Here is a 16,450-nt window from a genome sequence, read left to right on the forward strand (position 1 = left end):
AAGGATGGATGGACACAAAGCCTTTGCAAAGCACGGATACAATATGTACTCTAAGTCTTCATGGCTCTTCCAAAATCACATTATGTAGAAATATAAAGATAATTGGCAGGCGCTACAAAGTGAAACTATGCGAGAGTGACCGAAGTTGATCTGATCACAGGATACACTTTGATTAAACGTCTTGACTTTAAATTCAGGAAAGTCTGCAGCTGTTGCCTTTCTTTCTTTCTTGTTTAACAATGCATTCTTCCCACCCTTTTCTTCTCTGTCATTCCGGCACTTCTTCCTGACCTCCGCAGCTTGCCATCCTTTCTCCCGCTTCCCCCCCTCCTCATCCTCTCCTCTCATTTACATCTGATTATGTCCTTTTATTGTTTATTTAATCAGGGAGCTGTTTTCACCATCTAAACCACCAAATCGCTCACAAGCACGAGATAGTGATAAACCAAAGGTGTAATTAGTCCTTAATTACAACCTTTATCTGATACATTACACGGCCATAATCAGGAATGTGCGAATGAACCTGGATGTCGAAATTGGATTCCCACAATACAAGTGAGAGGTGGAATTATCTACTTTGATGTGTTGGACCAGTTGCCTGGAGACATCATTGCTTTTTTTTTTTCATTAATAATCAAAGTGATTTCACTTTGATATGTGCCCGCTTTTTGTTTTTGTCTTGTTTTTTAAAAAACTCTTGTTTTTCTTAAGCTGCTTTAGGATCTGTAGACAAAGAGGCTGCAAGACAAACTTGATCTGATGTGTCATATACTCCGACATCACATCAGTGTGTGTTTGTGTGTTCCAGAGCTGGAAGTGGCCCGGCTGAGTACAGATGGAAACCTCGCAGACCTAACATTCCCTCAGTCGGAACTACACGGAAACTCCATCCAGCTGTCAGCCAGCACTCTCAAACAGCATGGCAGAAACGGTAGTCCAAAGAAAATCGCTCCCCATTTGCTCCTCACTGAACCCACTCACGGACTGAAATCTCTCACCCGCCCTCACTTTCTCACTGTTTCTATTTCATGACAGGTGAGATCAGAATGGCCTTTGTCCTGTACAGGAACTTGGGTTCCTACCTGTCCACGGACAACGCCAGCGTTAGACTGAGCAGTGAGGCCGTCTACCCTAATTACTCCGTTATCGTCAACTCCCCAGTCATCACGGCGTCTATTAACAAGGAGAGCAACAAGGTTTACCTGTCGGATCCTGTCTTCTTTACTGTCAAACATCTGCAGGTAAGGAATTTGAAGATGACAGTTTTCTTTTTTTTTTTCTTTCTTATTTAGCAACGAAAGATGAAAACGTAAGAACATGCACTTTTTTTCAACTTCAATGAGCAAACGTAGATTGGCTGTCACATTATAATGATCGCTCAGACTCTATCATTAAACCTAGCGGCAACCTCCAGTGCTGAAAAATGAGGCCAGTGCAGAAGTGCCAAAACTTGAATGGCCACTTAAGGCTGTCTCCAAAAAGAGACAATCCCCGACTTCACAGCAGAACGTCTGTTCAAAACATGGTTTGATCTCTGTAGCTCATTTCCTTGTTCATGACAACTATTTGTGTGCGCGTGTGTGTGTGTGTAGACAGGCCACTAGCTGCTGTGGATTCAATCATGTTTGTCCTTTGTGAGCATTTTATTCAAAGTATCTGAGATGATTTGGGTTGCTGTGCGATTAAGTGGACAAATGAACCATCTACTTCCATTGAGTGAAATTTTTGTCTTATTTCATTTGTATCTCAGCACCTTTAGCGTTAGCTAGTATCAATAGCTTGGTGATGTTAACTACAGTGATCATGCCACATTTATTGAGGCAATATGTCAGTCATAGATTTTAATACACACAATAAAGCCATCTGTTACAAGAACCACTGAGTAGTCTACATAGATGTGGGTTAAGATACCCCTGAACTGAAGATTAACTAGATGTAGAGTTCATAGCGTCAGCTGTCAATCCAGTTAAGTGTGATATCATTTGCTTCATTCTGCAACATTAATAGAGTTTCATCCCAGAGGTGATTACTGTGAGCTCCTGCACTTGTCACTGCTGTTTGAGATCTGAGTGCAAAAATGGTCATGTACACATTCAGGCTCCTGGGGCATCCCATCGAGCGAGATGATGGCAAAGCTCATATGCAGTCTGAAGATATTCATCTTTCATTCCCAGTTCCGACTGATTGCACGTGAACTCTCGTCTCTTGGCCATTTCAACACATTTGTGATAAGGGTCTACCTCAAGGCTTGGTTCACATGCACATGTGCATCATCTGCTCCACAAAATGATCTGCAGCTACTGCGTGAGCTGGACAGCCACAAGAAGACAAATGAAGCTCATTGCAAAAGCTGCAGTAAAGTCATTCTCTGGACAGTGCATTGTGACATTTTCAATCATTTTTTGTGTTAATCTGTTTTGTTCAAAACCAATAAATTGCTAAAAAAAAAAATCGGAAGTTACAGATAACCAATAACTTAGCATTAATTCGGACGCAGCCACATCAGATTACACTGTCGGCTTCTGATAAACCAGTTTGACTTTGATTGCCGCAGGGGCTGCTGGGTAAATTGAAAGATCAAGTCATTCCCAGGCAGGATCACAAAAAAAGAATGCACGAAAAATAAATGAATAAAAAATAAAACCCCAAACACTCATCTTTCAAAAGCAGTAAAACAGTATTAGAAGTCAGAGTTTATCTCGGTATTAGATACACCGTCATTTATGAACTAAAAGCTGCTGCTTTTTTCACACGCTTTGAACCCTGCGGCTTAACTCTCTGGGGTCTGAGGGCATTTTTTGGACAGTTCACTCACCTGGCATAAATGTTATTATTGCTGTTAACAGCTCTCCCTGCATCCCACAATCAAGTTTGTCTTTGTTTTTCAGGACAACCTGTGCTTTCATAATAGATGTTTTTGTTGTGTTTTATAAGTGTAATAAAGGTTTTATAATTAGAAATGAGAAAAAAAATAAAGCGGAAATAATTTTCCACACATTTATTCAAAACACGCAGCAAACTATAACAAACAACTGTTTTGACACTTTATAAAGGTAATTTGGGGTCTTGTGTGAAAGACTGTACAACAAAAAGGTTCAAACATTAAACACAAATGTACATTTTGAACAATATATACAAAATGGTCTATGCATTTTGTTTGTCTCATCTCAAAGCAATTTCTGTCTGCTATTACACAAAGGTTATATCACAAACTTCTACTACTCTGTTTTGGAGTGTTCTGTAGCTTTCATTTACACTTTGGCCCACTTTGGCTCCTTAAGCCCCTTTCACACCGGGGCTGCTTCCAGTTGCTCCCTGTGGCATCATGACGACAGGAATTTCTGCGTCAGGTGCGCGCAGCAGGGGGCAGAGAGGAGGTGAGAACGCAGCCTGCAGGTTCTCTGCACAGAGAAGTCAGAGTGCACAGTTTGGCTGCAGACAGACTGTGCACTCTGACTTCTCTTCTGCTTGTTGTGCTGAGCTGCAGGGCTGCGCTCTGAGTTCTGTTATAGTTCATCTTTCCTCCCTTGACTGCAAGATGCATGTGCGCACAGACCGTCCTTTAGCAAATGTGGAGATTGGAGTTCTACTTGATGTTGACATGTCCTGGACTTAGGTCCTTTAACTGTGATGAGAGAAAGGAACTAACTGCCTGCAGACAATTTTTTTCTTTTTTTCCTCCTTTGACCACGGGAACAACGGAACACAGCAGGAATCATAAATTGGCTCTGAGTCACGCCGGGTAACGCCTCTTTTCCCCGAGTTACGCCTCTTTGCCCCGACTTGCGCTGGAACCACTTCCTTTGTGTCGAGCACAGCACGCCAAAAAAATTAAACAGGTTTAATTTTTCGGCGCCCGACTTGCTTCCCTCCTTTGCGCCCTTGCGCTGTTGTGGCGCCGAGCTGCATTGTCTGGGCTCTGAGTTGCTTCCACGCGGCATCGTCATAATGACGCACGGCGCAACCGGGAGCAGTCCCGGTGTGAAAGGGGCTTTACAGTCTGAGGAGCAGCCCTCCCCCTCACTCCATTGATATGGTAAACAGTGCTTTACGCAACAGAGTTATCCAGTAATATTCACATGCAAACTAGTGGAGCAATCCTGATAGTTACACACTCTGAGCACGTGAGATTGTCAGAGGCTCTCCGTCTGCTCCTTTTGGAAAACCATGTGACGGTGAAACCAATTCCGATTGGACAGTCACATTGCGCACGTCATCACACAGCTTCTATGAGGAGTACAAAGATGGCTGATAGCTGGCTTGAAAGTCCGCGCAGTTAACTTTTCAGCAAAAAAAAAAAAAAAAAAAAGTTTCTATCGCACATCATTAAAAAGTTATTTGTAATTTAGTAAAGCTTGGTCTTAGCCTTGTATATGACGGCGTCTGCCCCAGAGGGTTAAACAACCGAAATACATCCATTCATGCATTAATTGTCAGAGTAAAATACACGTAGTAAATATAAATTCTTACCTGTTACTTTCAGTGGGATTCATTAAATTCTGAAGAAAAATAATAATCCACAAAAAGCGTCCTGATTATCCAAAACAGTGTCTAAATGATGAAGAAAGGTCCCTCTGTAACACAGCTGCGCCGTGAGCTCTCCTCTCTCCCAGTCTGTTTTATTTCTGTGTCGAGCGGACGGTAACACTAACGTCCAAAGTGAACCTGAACTACACTACCCACAATGCTCCTTGCGTCGACCGGCCAATCACATCTTGCGCTTAATGACGACATCATCAGCAAGCAACAGCTAGTCTGCCACAAACACTATAGGGACTAAAATCTTTGATTTTAGGGTTTACAAACTTTTTGACCATTAAACTTTGCTCATTTTATACCAGCAAAAAAAAAAAAAAAAAAAAAAATGTTAGCAGAATGAAAGTTATCAGAACTAAATTCACCAGGAGATAATTGGTCCACTGATGGTTTTAAAAGTATCTGAAAAGCTAATCCGCTAACAAAAACATTAGCTTTGATAATTATGGGTTAGCAGATTAGCTAAACTGTGCCCACCACTGGATCTGAAAGCCGTTATGCTTTGCGCTTGAATGACATGTTGTGCTTTCATCTACTTCATGTTCACACTGAAACAGGAAAGAAACCTTTTAGTTTTTCTTTTCCCTCTGATTGGAATGTTGTCCAATCTGAATAGAAACCGTCTGGCTTGTTTTATTTGAACACTATTTTAAGAGATTAAGAATGTAATTCTTTTGCACAGTGCCCATGTTTCTAAATTTTAATTTGTTTTATCCTATATACGTATTGTTACAACAACCAAGCTGATTGTTTTTACTGGATATTGCTTGTATTTTATTGGTTTTTGACATTCTCCTGATGACGCGAACGTGTCTATTATGACGTGCTGCTGCCTTTCTTGGCCAGGTCGCCCTTGTAAAAGAGAATTCGATCTCAATGGGCTTTTCATCTGATTATAATATGTATCAAACTGGAGCAAAGTCGGACTTCATAAAGTTGAGCGTGTAATACGCCTCAGTAACTTTTAATATTGTTGTCAGCCCTCATTGAAAATGTACCAAGCCCTGGCCAAGTCTGAGATAAAACTGTGGGACAGGTTCAAGTCAGTGCCTCAAACAAGACCAGAAAGGAACTCTGGAAATCTGGATGTCCAAAGGAAAACATGTTTTGGAAGCCCCATTAAACTTTTGAGTTTTAGTTGGCTTGCAGTAAATATTAAGTATGTCTTTTAGCCAAGACTGAGGTAAAGTCAAGTCAAAGTCAAGGTCAATATCAAGGAGATGTGTTGAGGAAGACCAAGTAGGGACTTTAAACAACATGCACAGAAATGGGAAACGTTGAGGGTTTTTTTTTTTTACACTAAAAACTTTTAATGCTCTGATGAACTTATCAAAATTAAATATTCCCTGATCAACCGTGAAGTAAAGGTTTCTACAAAATTTCAAGATGTGTCAAAAAAAACAGAGGGGCTTAAGAACCTTGTATGTCCGCTAAGAAAAAAGTGGTGATTTTTAAACTTTTACATCCTGGTAGGATCACAGTGACATATAATTAAATTCTGATGGAACAGCGAGGTAAAAATGTGAGCCAGATTTTAAAGCAATGCATCAAACATGACCAAAATGGGAAACCAAAAAAAAGTGCATCTCCAATGTGCCAAATTTGAGCGAGGACCATTGAGGCATGCATCAAATTAGCTTCACAAATCCTGGTGTTACAAATGTACAATAAAGAAATAAATCCTTAGAGCTGTTATTTTATATATGAGTGTAAAAAGTCATTTCAAGGTGTCTTTAAGGTTTTCATAATGTCACATTTATCCTTTTCTAGATCAGCAGTTGTGACTGCCTCTTTTTTGAATTTTGTTTGACATTAAAGCTACAGTGTGTAGGATTTAGTGTGCTCAAATGGTGAGGTTGCAGATTTCATTATACCATCGCAGGTCCCAATTTTTTCCCCCCCTTTACGTTCTCTTGTGATAAGTAACGTGTGATTGTCCATTTCACATTTTTCAAACTTTTTTTTTTTTTGCAAACTACAGAAGGCACAGATAGTATTTCCCCTTTGGATTACTATAATCAACATGCCGACCCCATTTAGGTATGAAGGCATCATTCCAAGCTTATGGAAACACATCAATTAACTGTTGGACATTAATGAACGCGGTCATCTGTGCTATAATTCACATCTGCTAATCAACACTGCTAAATGCTGCACACAGTAACTTTAAGCAACACACTGAAAGTTTGCTATAATTTGTAGCCAGATGAATTGCGATGGCTGTCGTTCACCTCCTGCACTTCCATGCTGATAATCTAATATTGTGAACTCTCATAACTTCACACAGCTACCTATAAAAATGCGTATTTGTCAGTTGCTTTTTTTCATGTTCCTTTTGCAATTTTTTTGCAAATCTGACAACATGATTAAAAACTCACATCTCACACTACCGGGAACAAATACAATTAACGGCATTTATCAGATGTGCCCACATAAATGTGTATGAAATGTCTTTGATTGCTTCTACGTGATATAATGTGAGTTCGTCAAGTATTCTGGCAGTTCATTAATCACTTTAAGTAATCCTGTGTGTGCGTGAGTGGGTGGCGGCGGGCAGATTTGAGCCTTTTAAATGTCTAAACTGTTTACTTTTTTCTACCTGATGTGAGATCTCAATCCTATTAAAACACACGTCTGGCATTACACCTGTCTAAAACACCAATGTAATGTGTCCCTTCTTCCACCCGCAGCAATGAGCGCAAAGCACTACTGTCATCGCTAGTTTCTACCCTACACAGTTGTCATTTTCCCGCCCGTCACCCACCTTCTTTAAATAATAAGTAGTTATGCTGCATTCACATGCTGACTGTAAGTGGCAGCTTGTTTCGCTGTTTTTAATTAGTGTATGACGTAAAGTTCCTCCAGTACTGAGTGCGAGCATGGCAGTTGCACACTGTCACAGCACTTAACTGTCAAAAGTTAAAAATTTTCAACTTCGGATTTTAAATATCATTTGAGTGATGTGTTTAATATATATATAAAGCAAGAAGTGTCCGTGTGGGTATGTGGCTCGCATGTCTCCCTGACTGACTGTCAGATCTACCTCAGCTTTGGGATATGACTTGTGTATGGCACCATGATCCTTTATTATGAAAAGGTTTGACATTTTTCAAAACCTTTAATTTGACATTGTGACATTTGTACTTCCAAGATGGTGCCCTCCGTGGCATTTATTTTATCATATAAATCTGCTTTTTCAATTTATTTTCATTAAGATAGTGCCAGTTCACAACAAAGCTGCCTCAAGGTGTTTCACACAATTAAGGTCTAACCTTACCAACCCCTAGAGCAGGGGTGGGCAACGTGGGCCGAGACACTGCAGGTTTTCCTTGCAACCAGTCACCTCAGCAGGTGGGTTGCTGATGAGCTTCTCCCTTGAACATAACCACCTGGTTGTCAATGAAATCACCTGCTGAGGTGATTGGTAGCAAGGAAAACCTGCAGTGCTTCGGCCCTTTATGGCACATGATTGCCCACCCCTGCCCTAGAGCAAGCACACAGGTGACAGTGGTAAGGATAAACTCCCTCTGATGATTTGAGGAAGAAACCTCAAGCAGACCAGACCAGACTCAAAGGGGTGATCTTCTAACTTATATATATAATGGCTTTATTTTGACATGAAATGCATTCCTCTCAAAATGTGAACCTGTGAGCACAATCAATCAAGCGCACCCTTTCTTCTGTGGCGTTTAATTTCAGTCGGCATATCTTTATTGTTGCATTGCTGCCACCTTCTGCATCAGTCCATTATAGCAACACTAAATCCTCTCAATGAGTCCAGTTTCTTTCAAGTATTGAAAAAACCAACACTTCTCTCTCTCTCTTCCCTCTTATGGCTAAAGTACTTCCTACAGCAACTTCTTTCAGGCCTTGATTTCCTTCAGTTTTTACTCTGTAATACACTAAGAAGTAAAATGTTGAATTAAATTGATAAAGTAAATAACTTTTTTCCACATAACATTGTCAACGAAGTGCAAAACAATATTGTAGTTGAAATTACTTAAATCCCTAAAATTAACAATTGCAAGTATATTGAAAATAATAGTATTAATTACATTTTAAACCCCTGTTTTTCATTTCTTAGAGTGTATTTTTCAGAATATAAGTTGCACTGGTGTATAAGATGAACCTGTTATAACAGGTTTGTCTTATACTCCGGTGCGACTTATATTCTGAAAAAGATAAACCATTCAAAAATGGTTTATCTATAGATAAACCATTCAAAAATGAGAGTTTGTAAAATAAAATATTTTGAGGGAAAATTAAAGCCCTGTGTTAAATACTGTATAGGTATATTCATTGGTTATGATTTTTATTACATAACTGGGAGCATTTGAAAGCACTGCATTCTGATGATGACATTTCATAACACTTAATTTAGAATTCAGTTGGTCTGTGGTGGTATTTTGCATTATTATGCAGTATTGATCTGGTGATGGTCTTTTTTATAAAAATTTTTAGCTCCCAATGTCCTATAGGAATACAAACTTCGGGCACTGCACTAGTAATTATTAAATAGGTCTTATCTGTTTTACAAAAATAGCAATAGCCTTACATTGCATCACTGGAAGACCCAGGAATATTACTGGAACTACAATTTGCAACTAACCCACAATTTGAACACCAACTGGGGACAGTTGTCCTCTATAGACACAATATCACCTAAAAGAAGGACATCACAGGGGCAATGCAGACCCTGTACATCCACGTAATACTGTGATGTATAAAATGGAACATGTTATCGTAACACCACTCATATTGATCTAAGCTTTGGATTGTCACTCTAGCCTGAGTGGTTTCAGAAATATCCTGGAAAATGTGATCTTCCTTTAGATAAACTTGACCTTTGACATTTCTACTCCAAAAGTTAATCTTCTGGAGAAAGTCACCCAAGGAATATTTATTTCATGTTTGTTAAAAAGCTGCACATACACTCACACATAAGCGATTACAATACCCTGAGCTTCCACCACTGCACAGGGCAATTGGTGCAATGCATGCTGGTTATTGTAGGATCTTCAGCTCATCTGTGACAATGAGAAATGCAGAAGTTTCTCCTCTGCTTTTTACGGTCTGTGCACACAGTGACAAGCTTCTTTTTTAAAAAAAAAGTTACAACTGTAAATGTTTAACGTATTTTATTGTCTAATTTATACTCACATTTTCTTTAAGGCCACAAAAGCATAACTGAAGACCGTTACTGTACATTCTCTTACTAATAGCTCACAATGCCAAAGGCAGACTGAATATACGAGGTCTATTAGAAAAGTATCCAACCTTATTTTTTCCAAAAACCATATGGATTTGAATCACGTGTGATTACATCAGACATGCTTGAATCCTCGTGGGCATGCGAGAGTTTTACGCCTGTCGGTTACGCCATTCGCCTGTGGGCAGTCTGAGTGAGGAGTCGCCCACCCTCTCGTCGTTTTTTTCATTGTTTAGGAATGGCTCAGAGACTGCTGCTTTGTTTGATCAAAATCTTTTCAAAACTGTAAGGCACAACAGTGGACACCATTCGATAAATTCAGCTGGTTTTCGGTAAAAATTTTAACGGCTGATGAGAGATTTTGGTCTGGTAGTGTTGCTTTAAGGACGGCCCACGGCGCCTGACGGCGATCTGCGCTTCGAGGCGGCAGCCGCTCGCCGTTTCAAGTTGAAAACCTCCACATTTCAGGCTCTGTTGACCCAGTAAGTCGTCAGAGAACAGAGAACTTTCAGAAGTCGGCATGAGGAGTTTATTTGGACATTCCATTGTTAACGGACATTTTGTAATGTCACACGTCGGGCCGGACCCGACCGCGGGGGGTCGCGACAGGAAAAACGCCTCCGTTGGAAATTTTAACGGGCAAGTTGGAACATGCCCAAGCTGTTAAACTATTTCTCAGTTACTCACTTGTTGAAAGCCATCAAAAACTGCCTGAATTTTACAAATGGTTTTCAACACGGAGGTGTTTTTCCTGTCGCGGCGCACACAGATTCGCCGAGTCGTCACGGAAACGACTCGGCAAATTTGCGCACACGTCTTTCATTAAAAAATGTCCTTAAACAGTGGAATGTCCGCATAAAGTCCTCATGCCGGCCTCTTCTGAATCTTCTCTGTTCTCTCACAATGTCCTGGGTGAATTAAGCCTTAAATTAGGATGTTTTCAGGTTGAAACAGGCCGACGACGGTGCCTGGAAGCGCTGCGCGACGTCCCGCTCCGTGGGAAGTCCTTACAGCGACAGAAACACCCCATAATCTCTCATCAGCCGTTAAACTTTTCACCGAAAACCAGCTTAATTTCTTGAATAGTGTCCACTCGGATATTCCTCACAGGTCCAGAAAAAATTTTGATAAAGCAACGCGTGCCGTCTTGAGCAGCATGTGAAACAAAGGAATTCAGCCGAGAGGGCGAGACCACATCTCACTCAAGGCCTGCCCACAGGGAAATGACGTCGCCGACATGCGTGAAAAAACTCACGCACGCGCACGAGGGTTCAAGCATGATTGGTGTAATCGCACGTCATTCAAATCCATATAGTTAAAAAAAAAAAATAAGGGTCGGTTTATTATCTAAGAGACCTCGTAGGTGTAATTTTTCCACATTGCTTCCACGCTGTCACTCATCCAGCATGAAAACACATTCGTTTGATGATCCGGCACGTTGGCAGCAAAGAATTCACTGTCTCACTTGCTCATTTTGAGATCTCCTAAACTCGCCCAACACATCGAGCTTCGTCAGTTTACAAAACACCAGCACTCCTACACTTGAAAATCTCACACAACAATCACGGACACAACGCTGCCACCGCGGCTCCGTGTTTGTTTCTACACTGTCACATTCTGTCCCTTCTGTTTGTTTTGTTGTTTGACTCCCTCTCTATGTTCCTTCCTCTCCATCCTTGCCTCCCACCATTTCTTGCACTTTCGTCAGTTCTCCCAACGCGCTGTGTCTCTGCCTCCCACCAAACCATGACTAAGTATGTGCTCTGTCTTTCTGCCTCCTCCTTTCTGTCCTTCTCTCTCTTGATTTCTTCGTCTGTCTCTTCTCAATTCCTCCCTGTCCCTTGCCCCCCAGCATTCAGAGGAGAACTTCAATCCCAACTGTTCGTTCTGGAGCTACTCCAAGCGCACCATGACAGGATTCTGGTCCACGCAAGACTGTCGTCTCCTGGCTACCAATCGCACCCACACCAGCTGCTCCTGCACACATCTCACCAGCTTCGCCGTGCTCATGGCCCACGTGGAGGTCAAGGTAGGCGTTCATTCGGCGTGGGAAGCAGACACGAGTGAAGGGGCGTTTGTTCATTGCTTGATTAGTAATTAGTAGAAATGCCGGTGAAGAGATCCAGGAAGGGAAGAAGGAAGAGTGTAAACCAGAAAGAAATATGTAGTTCTGGGACTCGACATTTAGTGGTCACACTTGGCAGGGGAAATTATGGTTGAGGTATTGTTGCCAAATGCTTATTTTAAATGTGTATGAGAACTTTTCTGTCTTACTTTTGTTTCGTAGGGTGCTTTCACACATATGTTTGGTTCAGACCTTCGGGCTTTTCAGGTTGGTGTAAAGGACCAAAGGACCAACATTTGGTCTGACCAAAAGAAGTGGTCTTAGTCCAGATCAAACTGAGCCATGATCCGCTTCATTTGCAATGATGGAACATGTTTTGGATAGTGTCAACCGTTAAACAGTAGAACAAGAAGGGGAGGGTCATCGGTTCAAACCCCAGCCCGATCGGGAACTCACTAAGGACCCTTAAGCCCAGGTTGCTCCTGTTGTATAGTCAGCGCCTTGCATGGCACCACCTTGATATCAGTGTGTGAGTGTGTCTGTGTGAATAGGTGAATGTGAGGCATCATTGTAAAGCACTTTGAGATCCTGATTCAGATGGAAAAGTGCCATATAAATGCAGTCCAGTCCATCCAAAAAAAAAAAAAAAAGTTATAAAAATGAGCCATGGGGACACAAGGGGAGAGGAGGAAATCAGGCCTGGATCCAGACCAGTTTTGGGCCGATGCAATTGCATCGGTCAAATTTTTTACGCATTGTTCGTCATCGGTAAAAAAAAAAAAATAAAAAAATCTTGAGTAATCCCGAATAGTGCCGAATGTGTCCCCGCGGTGAACACAGCTTTGGTTTTCATGTCAACCTATAGTCCGTAAATTATGCAGATTTTTCCGAGTCATACAAATAAAGTTGGATATTCAGAGTTTGGTCTGTAATCAACCTTTTCTGCAGCGCGACTCCACTTTGAAGCCGTGAACCATTGAAGCAATGCTTTGATTCAACGACTCGTGGGTCTTTGATTCGCTGCTCTTCAGAAGCGGCAAATCCACTTCTTAACATCACTCAAAGCCATTCAAATATCATGAGTCACTTTTGTGTGTATTAAAGTCACTAACTGGGACTCTTCTCTTGTTGCTGTCAAGAAATGAGAATCGTGCGCCGTTCTGTTCATACAGCTCAAAATGCTGAGCGGCTCTCTGCCGAGAGAGTCCGGTCGGAATAACTTAAAATGAATTGCCACTTTAAATAAAATGACACCTCTTTCCAAACGTAATACAGACAAGAAACTACAATCGACTAAAATGTTTTTTCCTCCAAAAATGAAACGTGCTGTATTTCTTTACAAATTACATCCTTAAGTGAAGCACAGCAGCTGTAAGAATCAGCTAAGATATATGGCATATGGAAAGACATTCATGCCAATAATGTCTGAAAGGAAATGCTTTTGACAAAAACTACATTATTCATATTTATGTCCAGAGATCAAGGATCCACCATGTAGAGTTTATTACGTCCAGAGTTTAAGGATTTCATATTTATTTATTTTAAGACTCAATAAAATGTTCAATGTCAATTTAATCGGCTTATAAAGTGCCAAATCAACAAAATCTAAATATACTAAAACAAATACATCACAATTGTGATGCATTTGTTGTAGTATATTTAGTCATGGACATGATGAATATTGTTACCTGCTGGACCGTTTCTAATTTTGATTGGTATCAATGGAAAATGTCTGTGAACTGTCTATATCTCAATATATTATTATTAAGAATATATGCAGTCATATTTATTGATTTTAATCAATTGAAAAAAATATAGATTCAGGTATAATTGAAAGATTTTGGCAATAAATTTGATCCTGTTTACAGTCAATTTCTGTTAGTGTTTTTTTTAGGACATCATATTTATACAAATAAGTGTTCATTATGGTCCATGAAGTATAATAAATATATTAAAAGAAGTGTGATAGTGTATGTTGCACACGAATAAAAGAATGAAGATTATTGAACAACAAGACCCATACGATTTTTATTTTATCATTCGGCAAAAATGCATCTGTCAGATTTTCACTCTGGATCCAGCCCTGGAAATGAAGTTTTGAAATGCAGTTTGGTCAGAAGTTGAAGTAAAAGTTAACTTGAAAAGCGGCATAAATATTTTCTCCATTCAAACACAAGACAAGAAAACGTCAACAACAATGTCAGATGAGAGCACATCTACAAACCAGTCAATCAAGACAAACCAACCAAATGCCAATCAAGTGTAGGGAGACGCAGCCTACACAGATGAGTCCACTGTGGAAAGTTCTTTAGTGCAAACACAAAATTGCATTTAGAAGCCAAACTAACCGGACCAAATGTTTGTGGACATCAACCATGGTATGGATCTGGTTGCGGATTTTCCCTTAAAGACCTGGGCCTCATTTACAAAGACTTGCATTGACTTTCTACTAAAAGTTGGCGTACGCCAAACCCTGAATCAGGCGTAAGCACAAATATATTCATATGTATGAAAGTGTGCGTAGACATGAATTCACGCACGTTCCGTTTGTACATCCCACTGAACATGGAACTGTGCGTAAACCAAACTCCTCCCTGGCCACACCCTATTTAAATATGCAATTTCATGTAAATGGGCCATTTGAGCAGGGATTTCCCACGACGTCACATCAGACAACATGAACACTGGAAGGAAATTATACTATAGATGACTAGAAATTACGTGGAGACATGCAGGGAGTTTATTCGGTACGCTGTTAAACGGATTGATCATGAAACTGGAAAAATGTTCGTGGGAGAGATGGAGCACGAGTGTGTGAGGTCGACATACAAAACAGCGCGCACACACTGACGTTAAAAAGGTGAGGCGCACCTCTGCTGATAGTGTGACATTCACAATTTACACACGTTTATTAAATACTAAACACAGGAAGCCTGTTAAGAACCTCTGCAGCTCACCATCAAGTAAAAATTGAAAAACATTAATTATAAAAACATATTTGAATGCGCACATGCCCAAATGTGCCTGCGCTGGTTTTCGTTTGGAACAATTACACAAATTAACTATTTAAACACAACCCCCTATCATGCACCGTGCAGCCTCCACATATGATTTGAACACTGATGAAATGAAAATGTTTCCTATTAACAGAAATGAATTCATCATGTGATGGTGCCTTTATAGCAAAATGTGTGCACTCAGCTCTGATTACATTCGGGAAACCGGCTCTTGCTGCATAATGTGCTGTAATGTTGGAATGTACCTGATGACATCTGGATGATTGCGGCTCGGCGCAAGGTTAACTGGCACACGCCTGACAGGTCAGCCAGCTCACGCTGGAATGCCCCTGATGTCAGGATGCCCAGTGCGGTCAACACCTGTGTGGGCACAGACAACCCCTGGGTCCTCGCCGTATTGCGCTCTGGGCCGACCGCAGTTCTGTGCGCAACTCCAGTCACAGCAACCTTGGTAATCGGAATCGGTTTATGAGCCAATTATCCTCATTTGGACATAAATCCTTACATTCTCCAAATACTCACCTCGGATTGCACCATTTGCAAGGTCCTCTGACAATGCCACTGTTAGTGCCATTTTACGCATTACTTTGCGCATGCTTTTATATCCATCCATATTATTGCAAACAAATGGGTGTGTTAAATGTTCATCAATGTGTCTGATGTGCACATCACTCTGATTACTTCTTGTTTTCACACACTTAACGGTTCCCAGCATCACCTTTACATGTCCACAGTGGAGCAATAGCTACAAAAATGTGCGTATGCCAGTCAGGATTTTTGCATGATGCATTGCACACCTCCACACTCATGTCATTTGATACATTTGCACGTGGACATTGAGACGGGCGTACGCCAGGTTTTTGTGCGCAAGTACACCAAGTTCTTTTTCCATGTTAATCCCCCTCTGGGCCAGAAGGTGTGTGTTTCTTCTAAACTGGTCACATTCCGAGATGGTTTTCCATCGCTTTTTTCGGTGCAGTGCGAGGCTATGAGCAGTAGATTCATCACAACTCTTCTATGTTGAACATTGTTCGGCCTGCCAGGCTGCAGGACACTGATGGATAGAGCCAGCACACCTGTGCAATCCAGCGTAACGCTGTGGCCCTGAACACACAATGACACACAGCCCGACAGACTTATAGCTCTTCTAATGTCATTGTGCAGCCACGGAGACAAATCAAACTGAAGTACAGTCACTGTAAGTGGGTATTACGCTAATGATGCACTTGTGCTTGTCTCTGTCTTTCCTCGTGTTGAACAGAAAGCAGACAGTATGCACGACCTGCTGCTGGATGTCATCACATGGGTGGGGATCTTGCTGTCGCTGGTTTGCCTGCTCATCTGCATTTTCACCTTCTGCTTCTTCCGCGGGCTGCAGAGTGACCGCAACACCATCCACAAGAACCTCTGCATTAGCCTCTTCATTGCTGAGTCACTATTCCTGGTTGGGATCAACAGGGCGGATCAGCCGGTAAGAAGTATGGGGTTCTGGTTTGTGTGGGTATCTGCATGTGCAACTGTATGTTACCATGACTAAGTGAAACTAGCCTATGGATCCCATCAATCAATCAATCAGTTTTATTTATATAGCGCCAAATCACAACAAACAGTTGCCCCAAGGCG

At 41.1% G+C, this 16,450-nt stretch overlaps 1 protein-coding gene across 1 annotated transcript in view; it reads left to right on the top strand.

The window, feature by feature from the left end:
• adgrl3.1 (adhesion G protein-coupled receptor L3.1) overlaps positions 1-16,450 on the top strand; it is a 479,593-nt gene that overhangs the window by 387,246 nt on the left and 75,897 nt on the right. Inside the window, exons 14-17 of the mRNA XM_034187839.1 lie at positions 809-931; positions 1,036-1,241; positions 11,598-11,774; positions 16,089-16,298. Coding sequence (XP_034043730.1) covers positions 809-931; positions 1,036-1,241; positions 11,598-11,774; positions 16,089-16,298 — 716 coding nt within the window. The remainder of the gene's footprint in view (positions 1-808; positions 932-1,035; positions 1,242-11,597; positions 11,775-16,088; positions 16,299-16,450) is intronic.

This window comes from Thalassophryne amazonica, chromosome 15 (assembly GCF_902500255.1).
Source record: "Thalassophryne amazonica chromosome 15, fThaAma1.1, whole genome shotgun sequence".
NCBI classification, from domain to species: domain Eukaryota; kingdom Metazoa; phylum Chordata; class Actinopteri; order Batrachoidiformes; family Batrachoididae; genus Thalassophryne; species Thalassophryne amazonica.